Source organism: Pteropus alecto, unplaced genomic scaffold (genome assembly GCF_000325575.1).
Source record: "Pteropus alecto unplaced genomic scaffold, ASM32557v1 scaffold106, whole genome shotgun sequence".
NCBI classification, from domain to species: domain Eukaryota; kingdom Metazoa; phylum Chordata; class Mammalia; order Chiroptera; family Pteropodidae; genus Pteropus; species Pteropus alecto.
This window is the reverse complement of record NW_006442103.1, coordinates 17,435,415-17,454,646: the sequence shown is the minus strand read 5'-3', so window position 1 is coordinate 17,454,646 and position 19,232 is coordinate 17,435,415. Positions and strand designations below refer to the sequence as shown.

The 19,232-nt window shown below is 50.0% G+C and overlaps 1 protein-coding gene across 3 annotated transcripts in view; it reads right to left on the bottom strand.

Moving 5' to 3' along the window:
* The window catches only part of CHD1L (chromodomain helicase DNA binding protein 1 like), a 42,306-nt gene extending 23,412 nt beyond the window's left edge, over positions 1-18,894 (bottom strand). For all 3 annotated transcript variants that reach the window (XR_003042454.1, XM_025038473.1, XM_025038474.1), the window contains exons 1-13: positions 18,782-18,894; positions 15,997-16,103; positions 15,350-15,464; positions 14,706-14,737; positions 13,146-13,227; positions 10,463-10,625; positions 9,063-9,218; positions 8,305-8,397; positions 6,893-6,989; positions 5,421-5,494; positions 4,189-4,299; positions 1,627-1,741; positions 934-1,087 (exon numbers count right to left, since the gene is read on the bottom strand). Coding sequence is in view for 2 of the 3 variants with exons in the window: in XM_025038473.1 (XP_024894241.1) it covers positions 934-1,087; positions 1,627-1,741; positions 4,189-4,299; positions 5,421-5,494; positions 6,893-6,989; positions 8,305-8,397; positions 9,063-9,218; positions 10,463-10,625; positions 13,146-13,227; positions 14,706-14,737; positions 15,350-15,464; positions 15,997-16,103; positions 18,782-18,805 (1,323 nt within the window). In the remaining variant the exon portion in view is untranslated. The remainder of the gene's footprint in view (positions 1-933; positions 1,088-1,626; positions 1,742-4,188; positions 4,300-5,420; positions 5,495-6,892; positions 6,990-8,304; positions 8,398-9,062; positions 9,219-10,462; positions 10,626-13,145; positions 13,228-14,705; positions 14,738-15,349; positions 15,465-15,996; positions 16,104-18,781) is intronic.
* Positions 18,895-19,232: the final 338 nt, after the last annotated feature.

Here is a 19,232-nt window from a genome sequence, read left to right as displayed (position 1 = left end):
CATACTGGGTCCCTCCCCTCAGTCTGCCTGGCGTTTACACTGTCACTTGCGACGCGTCTCTGTGTTAGGGGACTCCGTGGGTTCCCCGAGAAGCCGTCCGTCCGTCACAGTGATTAAGGCCTGCCTGGGGGTTAGAGAACCTGCAGCCCTTGAACCTGCACTATTTCTTACCCGGACCCTCCCACGGCTACTGCCCGTCAGAGGTTTACAATTCACCGCACGCCTGGATCTTTCCAGCATTCTAGGAGTTGGCCTCCTTCCAGACCTTCACCTCTGGGTCGAAATGGAAGAATCTGGGATGTATAATAACACGGGTTCTAATTTCAACCCACGGGCTGCTATAGAATAACTTCCTCCAGAAGACAGCTTCCTCTAAGACCTTTCAGACCCGTTTGTTCTCACCCGGCACCCCCATATTCCAGCAATGAACTCTAGTTCTTGCACCCGTTTTCCCTGGCATAACTGTGAATTCCCAACCTCGTTCACCCTCCTGAGTATGAAGAGTCACGTAGATCTCTGACCAAAGGGTCTGGGTTAAGTTGGAGGCACAGGGTTAATCATTCCTTATTATGCTCAGTTCTTTATCTAATTCTCTCAATGGCCCTCTGAGGTAACCCGGGCGTCCTCATCTTCAGAAAAGTGAGAAGACAGCAGATCTGAGGTTAAGACACCGGCCCAAAGCCACACAGCCAACAAGTGACGAGGCTTGGGCTGCAATCCGAGTCCGGTGGATCGCCTCGTTGTTTTACGTTCATCGTCAGCGCCTCCGGCCTCTGCGTGGGGCGGGCACACGGCAGGTCGCTCGGCCAGGGCACGACCGTGTGGCTGGGGCAGGTGGGTGCTCGTGCCAGCTCTTTCTCTGCACTTTCTCGTCCGCAGGGAGCACCGACTATAAATCTGGCACGTTCTAAAGTGAAGAACAGCCCGCTGTACCTGGAGGCTGGCACTAGCCGCGGGCTTCTGGGTCCCCAGGGTGAGATGGCCCCCCTCGACGACCGTGCTGGCGAGCTGCAGCTTGGCGGTGGCCTTCCCACAGACCATTTCTTCCACGGTGTCTCGGCCGATCAGCCGAATAACCTTCACAGACCTGCACCGAAGCGAAAGAGAGGGGCGTGCGACCGCGGTCGGCAAACATGGGCACACGCCTGGGCAAACGAACCCCAGACGCCGTGTTTGGGCACCGTTAAGGGGCCCTGTGGACCACACGCGGGTTCTCACCGAGCCTTCCCGAAGAGTCAAGGAAGGGACGACGAGGTGGCCACAACTCGCTCCCTTATCTGCAGCAGAGGAAAATCTCTGCTAGATCTAGGTTTCCCTGAGGTCAAGGCCAAGGCTTTCTTTTTCGATTAGTTCCATGACTTCATTTCATAACGGAATCAGATTTCGACCCAGGAAGGATGAGTTAAATGCCTCCTCCAGGTCCCTTCTCGTCCTTTTGCAAGTCGAGAGTGAGAATGTGCCCGCCCAGCTCCACGGCGGGAGCCAGCAGCAAAGCTGGGCTCCAGCCAAGTGGTCTGCTGCCCTCCGGCCTGGGACGGTCACCAGGACCCATGCACTTCGCCTTCCTCCCCACCCAGGACCGCGGAAGGGCGAGGAAGCCAACGGCGTGATGCTTCCGCCTCTCACTTGTTCTGGCCGATCCGATGGGCCCTGGCGGCCGCTTGCAAGTCATTCTGCGGATTGAAGTCACTGTCCACAAAGATAACGGTGTCCGCTGCCGTGAGGTTCATGCCGACTCCACCTGTAAACAACGCACAGGACAGTGTGATCGGCCACATAAGGGCTGGGGACCAGGCAAGACGCGGGCCACGGCGGTCAGACTGACCACCCGGGGCCCGTGAAAACGGCGTCACTGTCCACACTCAGACCGCTGACCGGCTGCCTGACTCAAGGACATCTAACTGCAGAAAGTCACAGAACGAGGTGGGCGGGGTGGGCAGCAAACGTAGCTCGTTAAGTCAGTGCCGCGAAGCCCTTCTCAACCTCTTCCGTTTGAAAATCTCCGTTGCTTTATTTAGAATGGTCTGTGGGAAAGGACACGTGCTCTTTCAGAAAACAGTTTTAAAAACGAGAGGGGCCCTCCGCCAGGGGCGCCAAGAGGAGCGCTCTTAACGCCCATTGCAAGTTAAAGGTAGGAAGACCCCCGAGTCGGCGGGAGGAGGGACGCCTCTCACCAAGCTCCCCAGCAGGGCAGGGAGGCCTCCCTCGGAACGGAGGCAACCCCGGCCTTTTCTGTCCTTGTTCCCACATCAATCACAAAGGGGGTAACGGAACTGGCCACAGGGCAAGAACAGTCCCCGGGGCAGCTCTCTGGTCTTCCGTCTGCTGCCGGCAAAGGGCTGAGGCCCCCCGACGACGAGAATGTATTGAGACTGCCACGAAGGCAAATTACAGGCTTCCCTCTGACTGATGTGAACACAAGGACAGAAGGGCTCCCTCCCCACAGGGTTGTCACGGCCTGACGGGGCCCGTTCCTCCGGCCTGGATCTGGGTCTCAGTTTTGAGACGGGCGACGGATGCTAAGCTGGGTCTCAAATTAAAGTTGGAACAGAGACGACAAAGGCTGACAACTGGGAGATGCCGAGTTATGACCCAGAATAACCCAGCCATCCTCGCGCTGCGCTCACGACTCGCCAGGCAAGGTCCCGAGCGCTTGCTAACTCCTTTAACCCTTACGATGACCTTGGAGTCGTCACTGTTGTTATCCTCACTTGACAGATGTTGCAGTGGACGCGCAGAAACGTTAAGGGACTTACTGGAGGTTGCACAGCTACGAAGTGACAGGGCCGGGGTTCCGTCCCACGTGGTCTGGCTCCACAGAGCCTGTTCTCGTCCCCTCGGCCGTAATACCCCACCCCCCAGGCCCCATTTCCTGACGCTGTGCTGTGTACACATCACCTTCTTTGGTTACTGTCTAAGGCCGGCTCTTTTTCATTAAGAGGTTTTACGTGATAGTCTACCAATCAGCTCCACCAGGCTTGTTTGGGACACGTTCATGAGCTTCCACTGCCACCTGGTGGCGGTATGCCTCCATCACAGAAAAATTTGAAAGGTAGAGGGAAACCTGTTACATACATGGTAAAACTGTCCACCTACAGCTAAAACGCGATGGCTCACGTTGGGACTAGTGTTCGGAAAAGGCTGACATCCAGGGCTGCTTTGGCTCGTAGGGGATTGCTCTGTTTCCGCTGATTCTGAGTACTCCGAGAGGAGCTGAAAAGCAAGGTCTCCTACTGCCTGGGACAACTGGTGGACACAAGGGGGGCCGGATAAAGCTGATTCTACCCTTGTAACACAGAGATAAAACACACGCTGGTGAAACAAGCTCCTACGGGCAAGGGCTCTACCTAACACTTCCTTTATACACCCTCACAGGACTAGGCACTTAACGAGTAAAAAGTGCTTCCCTTTTTACAAAGATATTGATCTCTCTAGAAGAAAGGACACACGTTCTTTTAGTGTTTCTGCATCAGGATTTAGGGCTACAAAAAATAAGAGATAATGAAACTCGGGTTCTATGAGTTCAAAACTAATTTAAGGGCTGCTTCCTCCATGACACGAAATAATTTCATCTCCAGGAACTGATTTCAAATGATTTAACACCGTAACAAAAGCACTCTGTAACTGGTAAAGCACTACAACTGTCATATGCAATATTTATGACTTAAGTCACGATGTTAGAAATAATTCTAAAGAGCTGGCAATTTCATTATAATCACAATTTTTTCAGCACTAGATTTTTATAAAGTGCTCGCGACACTATTCCAGGGCTGCTGATGGAGGAGGGAGAAGTGGACAGGCTGCAATCTCATCTCCCAAAGTCACGGCCGGGGAGGAGCGCTGCCTCTACCGAATAATGAATCAAAGTGTCCATGGAATTACAGGAATCTTACAGGACAAGCCCAGGTCCACGGTCAAAGTAGAGCAGAACTATTCCCCAAGAAGCCCGGGTTGCAGCCTCACGTCTTGGATGAGATGACAGCTTAGATTCTCCTCGACAGAAAAGAGCAGCCCGGGGGCAGCCCAGCCGTGGCAAACTTACGGCAACGACTTTAGCGCCCCCTTTTTTTCAGTGCCCCCGGGTAATGATCCCGCCTTTCAGAGAACCAAGGAAAACCTACTGAGGGCCAGGATGGGAAAGCCCTGCGTGGCCCCCACGTGTCTGCTTGTCGCTGCGGTGTGGCCTACCTGCCCTGGTACTCAGGAGGAAGACAAAGATGGGCTGCTGCCCGAAGTTCTTGATGGCCAGGTGTCTCTCCTCCCCCCTCACGGAGCCATCCACACGCTCGTAGCTGTAGCCTTCGCACACAGGAAGGAAAGAGAAACATTAACCCTCGTCAAACACTTTGCACGGAATAAAACGTTGCCGGCTTAAAACCAAGTGCTAACTGTGTTCCTTTCCGCGCACGGGCACGCCCCCACCGTAAGCAAGCCTCACGGGGAAAATCTAAATTTAAGGATCGCTGTATTGTTCGGGCACAGGACTCGCCATAATGTGCTCCTGTGCGTTTTTTTAAACACATGCGGCGGGTGTACTTGGCGTTCCTGGCGTTAGTATTAAACTGTGACTATGCCGAGTAACCCTGGGGCGCACTGGACACCGCTGTGTGGCGGTTCGGACTTCGCTCAGACTTGCTGCTGCCTGGCGGACAGCGAGACGAGCGCCGGGAGCTGGTGGGTGAGGCCGCCCGACGGGCCAGCGGCTGCCTCTCACTAGGGCCGCGGGCCTTCCCTGGCGGGGCGGGGGACCGGTGTGCACAGCTGTGCCAGTAAACCTGGGGCTCCCGCAGCGAGCCAGTGGCCCTTCCTGCCCGCGGCCGCCGGCCCAGGTGTGCAACAGACCTGCGGGCACCGGGTGGCTGAGACCGACACCGAATTCATCCCTCAAGTGGGAAGGTCTGGAGCTGCTGCTGCTGCTGATCTCAAGACCAACCAAGGTTACAGCTGTGCCCCACCGGCCCCCGTGTGAACTTTATCTGCTAAACGGCGGCCCCAGGTAACAACTTAAGCTCTATTGTCTATGCAGAAGAAAATTTCCTTGACCTTTCTCTTGGTTGATATGTGGGGTCTCTCATTTCAATATTCATCTTTGCTACTGGCCCTGAACAAGCAAACTGAGCTGAACGCTGCAGGACAATGAAGGCTCCGGCCACTGAAACGGGTTCTCACGTTTCCTCCGGGACCCATAACTTTAAATCACGCCGATGGGAATGTGTTTGTCACCCACACGTCTCTCCCCTGCTGTCCACCTGGCGTCACACACCTCTCTCCTTACTCTCAACCCTCCTTTGGCTCTGGATAATGTCCTCCCACTGCTCTCCTCGGTGGCGTCCCCATGCCCCAGGGGACCCTTCAGGGACCCATCTGGACTGTGAAGTCTAAAAAAGGCTTGTGTAATGTGAATGGCCAAGGGCTGTCACCTCTATAATCCATGTAGTCCTGGAGAATATCCAACATCTGGGTCATCTGGGAGAAAAGTAAAACTCGATGGCCCCTGGCAAGAAAAAAGGGAAAACTGGCAGCTCCAATATTTAAGGTGAGTTTCCCTCGGGTGACACTGACCAAAGAATGCAAGTTTACAAGTCCACGGAATACTGAAGTGGAAACAAACGTCACGATCGTTTACAGAGGCTTCCTCAGAAAGGCCAAATGCCTGTGCTTGGCCACCTATTGTCACTCTCTGCTTGGGGGTGTAAAGTCACTATCCTCTCATGCACAGCTACACCGGCTGACTCATCGCTTTAGAGAAGCAAGGGGCAGGTGGCATCTCATCCCCCACACGACACGCGAGAAACCTTATCTACAAGGAGAGAGGAGAGGCGGCAGGAAGGAAGCCAGGCCTAGGGCCCTGGGTTATCGGCTGTTATCTTAAGTTTACATAAACAAAAGAGGACAGCACTGTCAAAACGCAGGCTCCTTAGGAAACACAACTGGGTTTGCGCTTGCAGTGCGTTCAGAGGAGCAATGCCGGCCCCGGGGTGGGGAAGGCACTGAAGCTGCACTGAGGACCTCAGTTCTAATCCCGCCTGTGGTTAGCTGGGTGGGACCGTCAGACAAGTCACACAACCCCCCTGGACCTGTTTCAACACCTGTGAAAGGAAAAGGTGGGACGGGAAATAGTCACGGGTCCTCTTCCGACTCTGACACACTTAAGGATACACGAGAGCCCAGAAAAGGTAAGAAGTGCAATTATTTGACTTGCACATTCCTAAGCTGGGAGGTTTTGCCCAACCTGAGGCCTTAGGCTGGCTCAGACCCGCCGGGAGGCAGTTGCTTCAAGGGACAGCTTTGAGATCCTTAGGAAGCTGGGATCTTTCTAGATTCCTCGGTCCCTCAGGAGACAGGTATAGGCTGGACGCCAAGGCACTGAACACTCAGTCGAAACTTTAGAGGCTCCAGGAGTGACCTGGTCTTCTGATGCCCAACTCCCGTTTCTGGGAAAAGTCCCCCGAGTTCTCCCCGAGTTAAAACCGAACCATCAAAGGTGAACAAAAGTGATTACTTCACTCAGCCCTTACTAAGTGCTAATTCCATGCGAGGTACCAGCAGGCAATTAAAAAAGAAACGCTTGATGTTAATTCTGTCCCAGTGGGACTAAACGATGCGGCTGGAGTGATTGGTTAATATACACCGATTAACCAGATAGCAGATTAAAGCAGAGCAGGGCTACTGTGAGATTAGGGCCCTACGTGCTGCAGGGATTCGGGAAAGGAAAGGATGATCCTGCAGGCATGTGATGGGGTAGGAGGCGCGGCCGCATGGAAGGCGGAACCTGAATAAGGGTCTTGAAAAAAGGAAAACTGGAATCAGTCTCAAGAAGTCAGTGAGTTGCTCATTATTCTGCTTTTAACAGTCGCCAGCTCAGAGCAGAAAATGCGAGCCTACCACTTACCTGGAATACAGGAAGGCCAGCAGCTTATCCAGCAGGTGAAGCTTCCCGCTAGCCTCAATCAGGTGGTCTCCGATTTCAAAAGGCTCTGGTTCCACACCTGGAAAAGAACAGACCTGCTCCCAACGTGTGTCCCCGTCAGCACCGACTCCTTGGCCGGAGAAGCTGACGGCCAGGCACCGCAAGAGGCCCAGCTCCCGCGAATGGCAAACGGACCCACGTCTCGCCTCTCTCTGAGGCATTTCATAATTTGTTTGCATGATCTTGGTGCTTAACATCAATCACAGGGCTTGGCACAGCCAACATGACGAATAATGCTTATCCAAGGGTAAAACCCACTCTTCAGGACACAGAGGCACAGGGAGAAGCTAAAGGCCCGAGACCCAAGATTAAAATCTCGAGGCTCTCACTCTAGAAAACAAACTAAGAAATAGGCTTAGCTGTATAAACTAGTAAGTCTCAAGGTGGGGATGGCAGTGAGAAGAACCTGGAGGGCTTCTTTCAAAATCGACACATTCTCAACACCTCTACTCCCTGGGGGAAAAAAAAGTTTTGATATGCAACTAATAAAGATGCTGTGACATTTTAAAATGAGTCATAGTGCTGTCTGGCAAATACTTCCTTAAAACAACCTTCTGCATTGCTCCTGTCCATACTCAGACCCCCGCAGCCACGGAAGTCCTGAATTGTCCCAAAGGCTGCCAAGCTTTTTTTAAAAAAGTTGAATGAAAATGAAAACACTGCAAAGCGACATGTGCGGAACGCAGCTAAAGCAGCACCTAGAGGAAAATTTACAGCCATCCGTAAGACGCAGGGGAAGGAGTAGACGCGAGGCAGGTGGAGAGCACAGAGTGCCACTGCAGAAGCCAGGTGGAGAAGAAAGAAGGGATCAACTCTGTCAAAGGTTTTGAGGGGTTAATTAAAATGTCAACTGGCACCCACTGGCTGGGCAACATGGAGGTCGCCGGTGAACTACGACAGAGATGAAAGGCTGACTGCATGGGGTCAAGACAGAGGAACATCTAATCAAAGAAATAATCAAATGAATGCAGATTATGAGACAGTCCATAAAACTGTCCTTAATTCTTCAAAATTGTCACTTTCATAAAAGACAAAAAAAAAGCTGAGAAATGTTTCTGGATTATAGGAGAAATGCATTACACGACAAATGCAATGCAGGATCTACGACTGGATCATGAATTTGAAAACAAAGACAAAAAAGCCATAAGGGACATTAGAAAGACAAATGAAGAAATCTGAATATGAACAATATATTGGATAACTTCGACATAAAAAACTGACACGAGAAAATAAGGGAGGAGGGAACTGACAGGAAACACAGGCAATTTTCTTGAAGAATTTTGCTATGATGTCGGCCACCGAAATGTTAAAATGTGAAAAGGGCAGTGCCTCACCATCGAACAAATATGGGTGATTCACACACTTTCGCAGCTGCGACAGGATGTTCTGAAGTTTGACTTTCTTTGCCACCTCATTTTCAAATGCATCTGGAATTTTAAAGAGAGAGAGAGAGAGAGACTACTGAGCTATAACAAGAAACCCACCAAGTGTCCATCGATAACCCTACTCGATTTAATAACATAGTTTTCAAACCTATATTAACTTCTCAAACTTCACTGAATTGCACCAAGAACGGTGCATCCATAGGCAGGCTTCTTAACCATCACTTTGTTTTAAGAAGGAGGCTAACTATAAACTGAGCTCAGGACTACCTTATTACTCTTTTGTAAATTCCCAATGTCCTTCTTTAAAGGTTGTTGTAGAGCCAAAGGACAAAGAGATGAGAACTGAGAGACGGTCCCAGCCCCGATTCCTCCCAGTGATTCTGACTCAACAAAGACGTTCTGCCATGTGTTAAAATACCTGACCGGATGGCGAAATGACAGGCACACTGAGCCCCCAGGAAGTGTTTGCCTAACCGCAGGCAACGAGGAAAACTGGGTGGCGGTCGGGGAGGAAATGTCCCAACGGCGACAGACGACGAAGCCGCGGTTATGGTAAAGACACGCGCCAGGTCCACTGCCACCAACTCGACCATCTTTAGAACACAAACTGCATCCCACGCGCTTGCTCCCCAGAGCGAGCGTGAACATACACTATCTCCCCGCATGAGTCGCGTCCTCGCTCAGACGGACAGGTGGCTGCTGGTTACCTAGGTCTTTCATCAGAACGGCCTTGTAGTATCTTTTCTGCAGCGCCGACAGGCCGTGGTACAGCACCACCTCCGTCTTCCTGGGGAGCTCCGAAGCCACCTCGGCCTTCACGCGCCTCAGCAGAAACGGCCGCAGGAGTCTGTGCAGTTCACTGGCTGGGAGAGAAACGAAAAGCACGGGACGTGTGGGACCGAAGCGAGACCAGTGGCTGGAGAACACGTGGCAAGTCTGCTTTGCTTCTCGTTTCCAAGCCAATTCTGCCTTCTAGGCCAATGTGGTAATTTTTCATAGTGTTTCTTCCCTTCGCTGGGTCCTTCCGAAATCATTACTGGCTTCAACTCAAGAACTTGGGACACTCAAAGAACTTGATTCTTCCTAATGATACTCTCACTGGTCAGCATAACATCTTAGAAATGCAGGGCAGTAAGTGTATCGTCCCTCTTTTTATAGTGAAGCTGAGCGAGGCTGAGAAAACGTGAAGTGCCTCATCCGAAGTGGCAGAGCTGGATGCCACTGATGCCACTGCTGCTGGCGTTCGACTTCAACTCCCGCGTTCCTTCCCCAAGTGTCGTGAACTTGAAAACTAACTTACATTGGGATTCCCTGCATGCGGGCTCGTCAGACACAGGAAATAAAAATATGAGCACCCAGTTAAATCTGAATTTCAGATAAACATCAAATAATTTTTAAAACATGAGGATGGCCCATGTAATATGTGACTGTCACCTACTTTACCTGGCGACCCTGAACACCTGAGCGATCAGAGCAGGCTCCCCAGGAAATCCTCAGCCTTCGGCGTTGGGATTTCCCCTTCCGAGTCATCCTCACCTAGTTCAGCCAGACTCGCCGGTTGGCTGCCTGCCCCTTGCCCTGAATAATCAATCACCTTGGAGGACCGTGACGGGGACAGAACATTTTCCGAGGCGGAGCGGCAGAAGTGCAGGAGGGGTAAGCCCACACCCGAAAGCTGTAGGAGCGGGGAGGCTTCCCTCCTTCACCCCGCATCCCAGACTCCCGGTCTCGGTGCTGTGTTACAAGGCACATCAGTGCTGTGGGATGCTGGACAGTCGCCTGGGGCCACAGCACCCACGTCCGTTCCCGCCGCAGGAAGCAGCACAGAACGTTAGAGTCCTCCCAGAAATCACACGATGGACAAAAATAAAGCCTGCGAATCAGCAGGCACTTTCCATTTCTTCCAAAAATGACCCAAATAAGCCTCAGGTTGGAGTGGTGTAACGAGAGAGTCATGAACAGCCAACAACCTGGAAGGCCGTGGGGAGCCTGCCAGCACCCTGATTCTGTGTGGCTCTTAACCTTCCCGGCGGCGCCCTCTGGTTCTCGCGCCTCTCTTCTGTGACCACCACCCGCCACCCACGGGGACGGTTCCCAGGCCACCTGCCTGCCTCCGGCTCCCTCTCGATGTCCTGGTAACGCTGAACAAACTCCTCCGCCTGCTCCCTGGGGAAGACGCCCGGCTCCAGCAGTGCGAGCAGGGCGTAGAGCTCTCGGAGGCTGTTCTGCACGGGCGTCCCGGTCAGCAGGAGGCTGAAGGCCGCTGAGAACTCCAAGACACACAGAAATAAAGTCGTCACCCCACAACGTGGGAAAGCAAGGCCGCGGTGCCCGTCACAGCCTGTCCCCGAGCAGAGAGAGGGCGCTTAAAGGAGCGACCGTGGGGACGTGAGCTCCGGAGGCCCACATCTAAGGTGCGCGCTATCTGTCTGTCTGGGGAATAACAGCTCTTCGGTTTCCACTACGAGGAGCGGAGGGACGGAAACCCTGCGAAGGAGAAGCCGCTGTCAGGGTGTGAGTGAAATCGCCCTGAGCTCTGCAGCACCACACGGGTGTCCGACACGGTGGTCGTGAGTCAGCCCACGGCCCGCGACGCACATCCACGCGGTCCGAGGAGCCCAAACACGCAGCGGGCCCCACTGCCATGGGCAGAAGCAAGGAGACCTACGCAGACGACGTCCTTTCCTAAAACTTGACGGGGCATCGCGTGCAAGACATTAAGACTTCTGTTCGTTTCTGGGCCACATACGACCCAAATGAAAAGAAATTCTTTAAATTTTGAGCAACAGATGAGAGTGCCAAAAAGAAGAGACTAATAAAGGAAATGATCAGGAAAAAAACATCACGACACGTATTTAGGCCAAGCAAAGGACAACTTCTGAACTGACATTCGCAATGACTTGTACCATTTAATTATCTAGCAAAAAGAAAAAAACCACATCCCGTGCACATTAAATATTGAAATACAATGTGTGTATGTATATATAGGTATATATATACACAATGTATGTACATATACATATTTTGATATTTAAATAATATATTTTGACTTTTTAAATAATATACACACCTATCTGCATGTTTGGGTGCACACGTGCACAGCAAAACACATGGCAGCACACACAGCAAACGTTACTGCGTGCAGGGGAGCAGGATTATCAATGATTCTCACTTTTCTTGTGTTTCTACATTTTGATTTGGGGGGCATAAGAAGATATTGCTTTTGTAATACGACGAGGTGATCAACGAAATGACACAATCAATTAAAACCGATTTCAAAATGTTTTGGGGGGTATTTTTGTTCATTTCTTTTTAAATTGCCTAATCAACGTCGACCCGTCCATGCTTGCTCTGCTTGTAGAGCAAAGTTTTCCCAGTATTTCCAGTACAGAAACTGGTTAAAAATAAATGCTTCCAATAACCAACTCACATTTTTCAATATGTACCCACTAAGCAAAGAACTTAGTGGGTTTCTGGAACCAAAAAACATGAGGTCACAGACAACCAAAGATGCTGGTCACCATGACCAACCATGTATCACAAATTCCCGATGCTGCTTCCAAGTTCTACGAACAAGCTGAAAACAGTACGAGAACGGGAGGAAGGCAGCACCCTCCCTTCTCCCCGCCTCTCGGCCCAATCAGTAAACGCATTTCTTCCAACCAACTCATTGTCTGCAACTCACACCTCACCTAAAAAGGATGCTCAGATGATGCAGAGCGATTTTCTCACTCAATCCCTCTGAGCCTCAGTTTCCTCACTCCAAACCCAGGGTCTTTTACCGCACCTGCTTCTCTCCTCTCAGTGTAAATGAGTCAGCTGGCTTGGTAGGTTATGAAGCAGACTAAGGTTAGTGACCAGGATATGACAGCCTCTCGAGAAAGAAAGAACGTTATGAGTTCCTAAAAAGAAGGCGCAGGACACCATAGAGCAGAGGGGGCCTCACCACTGGAGACTGAACTGACAGTGGCCATATCTGCACAAACATGTAAAACACTGCAACTTTTAGCCAGTAAATCAAGAATCCAGATCTAAGACTATCCTCCAAATGACCTCTAAATGTACTAATTGTTTTATTACCGGACGGGGACCAAACTTCGGTGATGGTCAGAAAATCGCACTCAAACGAACAAGCCGCTACTTGGACAAAGAGAAGGGAGCTTTGGACACACGAGCTGCTCCCTTGGCTCCCCAGAAAAGAGGGCAAATCTTGGGGTACAATGACATTTCCCATCTACTTTGCCAGAAGGACGCCGGAGACAAAGAGAAGGGAATGAGACCAAGGGCGTCACGCTCAAAAGTATGACGAAGACAACAGTGATTGGGGGGAACGTTCCATAGTACGAGCCCGGCCTCCTCGTAACTCTGCGTGAACTGTCGGATTCTTTGAGCAGATAAATGGGGGACAGGTGCCTTACAGCAGACACGCCTGCTACCATAGACAGAATTAGAATGAGATTTCTTTTTCGAATAAATTCTCCCTTTGAAGAATATCAAAAGAGTTGAACACTTCCAAAAATACAATGTATTTTATTGGGGTAGCCTCATTCGCTTGATAACCAGATTTTGGTAAACATTATCTCCTGCATTAAAGAGGAAGAGGTTACGCTATATCAAGTACTACTTCTGTCACTCATGAAATATTCACTTAGCCCTGCAGAAAGGTGACTGGGAGGGTGGGGGGGTGGAGCACATTTGAACCTAATTAGCTCTACAGAGGCCTAAACTAACTTTTTTTAAAGGGCGTTATGGAAACACTAAGGCCAGAGCTGATATAACGCTGAGTTTACCTCTGAAAGTGTCTTATGCAACAAGGAGCTTTGGTTTTTCAACCTGTGAGCTTCATCCACGACGAGAACACTCCAGGGAAAGCTGCGGGAGAAAAATCCAAGCTTTCGGTCTGCGTGACTCAAACGTGTATCTCACAAGCAGAAGTCTTACTCCCAAACTCTGCTGTTGGGAAGACTAATATTAAATCCATTCGGTTAGAAAGACACCCCAAACTGCCTTCTTACCTGAGAGCCTACCATGTACATTAATACAATATGTGGATAAGGGAGCAAAAGCAAGGAAAATTGTTTTCCAAGATGAGAAGGCCTCCGCGCTGAAGGCAGAAAAGAAAGTCAGAGACAGAAAGGAAAAGGAAACATTTATGACCACCTACTATGTGCCCGTCACTGAGCCTGGGGCTTTATGTACATTACGTAATCCAAAAGAAGATGCTGAACGGGCGTAACTGTGCTCATTTTACCAACGAGGAGAGACTCGGAAGAAAAATGTAATAAAAATATGTATGTCTGAGTGTGTGCCCAGCTGCATCATTTAAAATAGCAAAACAAACAAACAAAAAAACACCTGAAAATAATAATAGGTCTAATTATAAGTGATGAAATATTATATAGCATTTTAAATGATAAATAGGATTATGTTGCAATAAAATAAGCCTATTAATAACCAAAAAAGCTATTACATATCCTTTTTCGCTAATGTGAAAACCACGCAAAAGGTAATAAAGTGGAAATATTAAGATTTTTAACTTTTTGATTTGTTTGTAAACATCTGTAATCCCAGAGAACGGGGCGGAACAGGGCGGGAGCAGAAACAGATGCCTTGTACCATTCACCTGCTGACAGTGGTGCAGATGGAGGGAGAAACAGGAGCCCAAGAGGGTGCAGGAACTGGGATCGCCCCTCTGGGTGGCATGAGCGGGGGGATGCAATTAAGAATGACAAGAAATGAGGGTCAGGAGATGAGGGGTGAAAGTGGCCGTAGCACAATGCCTGGCCTCTGACTTCAAAAGCATTCAAAACAAATTAGGTCCTGTTCATTTATGAAATGCTAGACATTTAGGTTTTTACCTACAGCGAGCATCCGATCAAAGCTTGTTCCATGAAATGGAAGGCTCCAGGGAGGTGGGTTTTGACTCGCTGAAGGAAGTGGGTCAAATCAGAGGACGCTCTAAAGCGGCGGTCCCCAATCTTTTTGTCACCGGGGACCGATGCTCCTGTGACAATCTAACGCCTGATGACCTGAGGTGGAGCTGAGGCTGCGACCCTAGCACTGGGGAGCAGCTGCAAACGCAGATGCCGCCTGCTGCTCACGTCCGGCTGTGCGGCCCAGTTCCTAACAGGCCACAGGTCAGTACTGGCCCTGGCTGGGGGTTAGGGACCTCGAGCTAAAGGCTGCTGCCTGGGAAGGAAGAGGTGGACGGAGTTCTGGCACTGGAGAGTGAGGCGAGGTAGTATCTAACCCTCTCGATGCGAGATTTTATAAGTCGATCATTTATTATCAAAAGAATTTCCTATTTTTCATACTGTTACATGCACTGTCTTGTAACTCTCCATACTCACGATTTTAGAAATGATGCATCTTTCAAACAAATCTGAAAAATTAAGGAAAACACATTATAAAGGCCAGAGCTGATATAACGCTGACATTAAGAAACTAGTTTCCCGTTAACTCTCCTTAACTACAGGGTTCAGCTCAGTCTTAATCATTCACTAGGTGAAAAAGGTCATGAACATAATTTCCAAGCAGCACGATCTTACAGAAAAACAGAAGGGAGGCAGGAATGAGTGCAGTGTCTTGCTTCCAGTGACCCAGACAGTCTGGGCTTGAAGAACGGGCCTTAGAATGAGGCTAGAACTAAGTGTCCTCCATTCCCACCCTCCAGGGACAGAGACGGTGCCTCAGCCCACAAACCCTTTTCCCTGCCTGCCTGCCTCCTTCCATTCATTGACCAAGAGACAGCTCAAGGGCCACCTCCCTGGGAAGCCGCCCCGTTTGACCCGCCAGGACAGACGAGGAGAGAGATGGGATTCGGAACACCGCTTCTCTTGCTCGCTGCCCCGTTCTGAGCATCTGATGGAAAGAGACTTCCTTCCCAGGAAAACATGCTCTCAAAAAGCATGAAATGGAATTCTGAAGCAGATTCTACAACTTCTAAAGCCCCAGGTTAAGAGCGAGTTTTTGCTGTAGAGAAACAAATGGATACCTCGTAGGTAGTCAGCAACACGTGAAAACGTAGCTCCTGCCTTAGGTCTTGCTGTAGGTGGGCTCGCTCCTCCTTGTCACCTGCGTATGTCACGCAGGAAAGACCTGGAGCAAATCTGAAACCGGGAGAAGACGCAGATGAACACAAACGCGGAGTCAGGGAAAAGAGTCTGGACAAGCACGACCCGTGGGAGGACGGCAGGCATGCAGGCCTCGGGACGCCCTGCACCCAGGAGTCTGCGGAGGCCGAAATCCCACCGAGAGTAACGGGTGAACCTGAACGTTAAGTCCCCGTGTGCGCAGGGGGAAGCGTCGCATGGACGACTAAGAGGGCCTTGTGCTAACTCGAAGAGGAAAACTATTTTTTCCTATGTCACTATGAAAAAGGTGCTTTCTCCTTTAGTTCAGCAAAATTTATTAAAAATCACACTGAACTTCAAATTGCCAAATAGTAACAATAACATTCACTGGACCCTCCCCTTACCAGACCCCCAGTCTCTATCTGAATAGCCTCTGGTCAGAGTTTTCTGGAAGAAAGAAACTCACTGCTTAGGACAAGGTGTTGTTTTATCATATTTCACATATCACCCAGAAAAAAATCTTAATCGATGTAAAAAAAATAAAATTTCAGCCGCATGTGCTCTGTACCTCTCCATCTCCTCTTTCCAGTTGCTCAAAATAGACAAGGGACAAATGATCAGAAACGGCCCTTCGTCGTTTAATCTTCCTGCCAAGTAAATGAAGAGAGCGATGGTCTGGAACACAGAAAACGAAGGCAGTTTTGATCACGTTTCCGCATGAGAAACAGCCAGAAAGTTCCCACGACCTTGTAGAGAACGGAAACTTTCCTAGAAGACTCCGTTTAAAAATGATGTACCATCTCCCACACGTTGGTCAAGTCATTCAGGACTAGGATGAAACCACGTAAGCATCAACGCAATTACCAAAGAAACGTATGGCAATCACATCAATAGTTAACGAGCAATGGTGCTCAATATTTACGTAACTGAACCGCAAAGGCAAAGAAAAAAAAATTAGGAAAGACAACAGATCAATGAAAAAAGAAATGATGCACAAGATGAGGAACACTCTTGAAACACACAGCAGGTGTCGAGATGTGACTGTAAAAATGACCGAGCATGTGGTGGCCTCCGCTGCTTGCCAGACTCTCCCTCCCGCACGCAGTTATAGGGCCCCTGCTATTTGCCAGGCACTGTTCTGAGCTCTGGAATATAACAGCAAACAAAAGGCACAAAAGTCCTAAGTCTCCTGGAGCATACGTCCCAACAAAGGGATAACAGATAACGCTTATCAGCTTAAGTAGGGGTATGAAAAGCTTTGTAAAGTCTACTAGGTCTGTTTTAGGACATGGCCATACACACTTGACATTTGAAAAGTTTCTTTAGAAGGTTACTGATAGGGAAAACAGCTCTCTTTTATAAAACAAAAAGTTTGAGCCGTGTGCAAATGTTGAACTGTTTTCTGAGAAAAATCTATCGTTGGGACATAACCCAAAATCCCGAGAAGCAGAGGCCCAAAGAGGTTCACAGGGAGGTCAACTTAAGTAGCACAAACGGGGGGGGGATTTGCAGTTCCGCATCCGTGGGACACTGAAGCAAATTATGATCGAGTCTCTTGATGGAATGTTATGCAGCCAGTAGAAAATGGTTGTGATGAATAGAATAAAACAGAAAATTACAATGACAGTGTTAGGTTAATAAAATACGAAGTATATGTGCCCTAAAAGTTCAGCCATGTAAACATATGTTGTCATTCATGGTTATGCTTAAGAGTACTGTGGTTATGGGTGGTAGTTTTGTTTTTCGTTTTTAATAAAACTGAGATTGCATTAATTTCGTAACAGAAATAATTTTCTTCTTTATCATTTCCTAGACTGCCCAGAAAAATCACCCAATAAGTATTGAGTTAAAACCATGCCGTTGAGCCTTTGCTGTGGATACGAGAGAAATTTTAGCTTTTATTACTGTAAACCAGATATATTTACAAAATTAATTTGGATTCGCTAGTGAATTCTAGCAAACATTTAAGGGAGAAACGACACTAATTCTATGCGAACTTTTCTAGAAAGCTGAAGAGGAGGGACGTCTCAGCTCATTCAACGGGTCCGGCCTGACCGCAATGCCAGCAGCAGGCGACAAGGGAGGTCACCAACATCCTTCACGAACGCAGAGGCGAAAATTCTAACCAAAATTTTAGCAAGACAAGTTTGGAGGTGTGATATTTTTAGGGCTACATGAATGCTCTGGGGAAGGGCAAAGGACAGGGGGACTTTGCTGGCTCTGAATGCAGTCAGGACTCGGTCCCCACGTCCGAGGCGAGGGGGGCCCCAGGGAAGGCCTGGAGCCTGGTCCCAGAGTGCACAGGCCTGGCCCCCAGAGACGTCTGAGAGATCTACCTCGTCCTAGTTCCACAGCTCTCAGTTCAGGAACGTGCTAGAACTGGGCTTATTTGCCTGAGAAACCCGAGGGCACCATACTCGGAGGTCGCGCTGTCTTCTGAACCCCAAGATTAACGAGGTGTACCTGCCTGCGACAGTCTCCAGCACGTGGCGGGCCCAGCCTCTCTGCAGAAGCGCTCCGGCGTGACGCTTACGTATGACGTTAGCCTGGGAGGGGCACCTGAGTCTAGGCAAAGACGGCGAGACCGTCCCGCATCCTGCGTGCTCAGGCGGTAAACCCTTTGCGGTGTCGGGGATCACCTCCACGGTTTCCAGCCATGTGCCGCTGCTGTGTATCCCGACCACACCGACTCTCCTTGGTGGCCTACAGATGAGGACACCTCGTGTGACTCATCCAAGGGGTGTCTGTGTCTGGACTTCGCATCAGTCCAAATCTACCGCTGACATAGGTTGACACAGGATGATGATGATCACTGACGATCATCCCACTAGAAGCATCTACCTCAACACACCACCTGCTTCTCCAGGACCAAGGAGGCCATGGCTGCTTCTCCAGGTCTCCAGACTGTGTCCTACCATTAGGTGATCAAGGCATCTTGCAAAGCACAGGGGACTTCTTCTGCACTCCTATGGCATGCCAAAGCAATGGGAAGTCGCCCCACTACTCACTGAGGGAGGGAGAGCCATACCAGAAGTGATGCAGTTCACTAGACACAGTATTGCTAAGGAGGGCAGAGTCCATTTGATCCCCGGGAGGGGTAGATTGGCCTTACAAGAGAAAAACCCCACCCATTAACCACAATGTCAAGGGCTGAGACAAAGGTAGTGACTCAGTTCAAAACTATCCCCACAACTAGAAAAGTCAACTCCAAGGTTAAGATCTCTAAAGAAAGGCTCAGACATTTCATTTCTTAGTATGAGAGTACAAGCCGGTAGCTGGCCACTAAAGACAGGAATGAGCTGTGAGAAGGTACTTCGGTGCTGGGGAGCAGCGGTCGCTCCGCAGGAACATACCTGGCAGGTCTTACCCAGGCCCATCTCGTCTCCCAGGATGCAGCCATTCTGACAGTGGAAGCACTGGGCTAGCCAGTTGACTCCCTCCAGCTGATAGGAGCGTAGACGAAGCCCTAGAAATGGAAAACACCACAAGTGCAAAGAGTGGACATTTCGGCACACACCCAGGCTATGTTCTGAGACTGGGACTGAAGAACGTGCCTGGTTCCCATACCCCCGCCTCACTGGCCACACCCTCTGCTGGAGAGTCATGGCCAGTAAACATCCACTGACTTCCGAAACCACTTTTTGAGCAGACTTAGTAGCCTTATTATCTACAGCCCTAACACAGTGCCAGCGTTACAGGATCCGCCTGATCTATGAGCAAGTCAAACTGGGATTTGGCGTCTACACTGCCCGTGTCTCACACCAGGGTCCGCTCCGGCAAATGAGACTTCCTTCCAGGCAGATC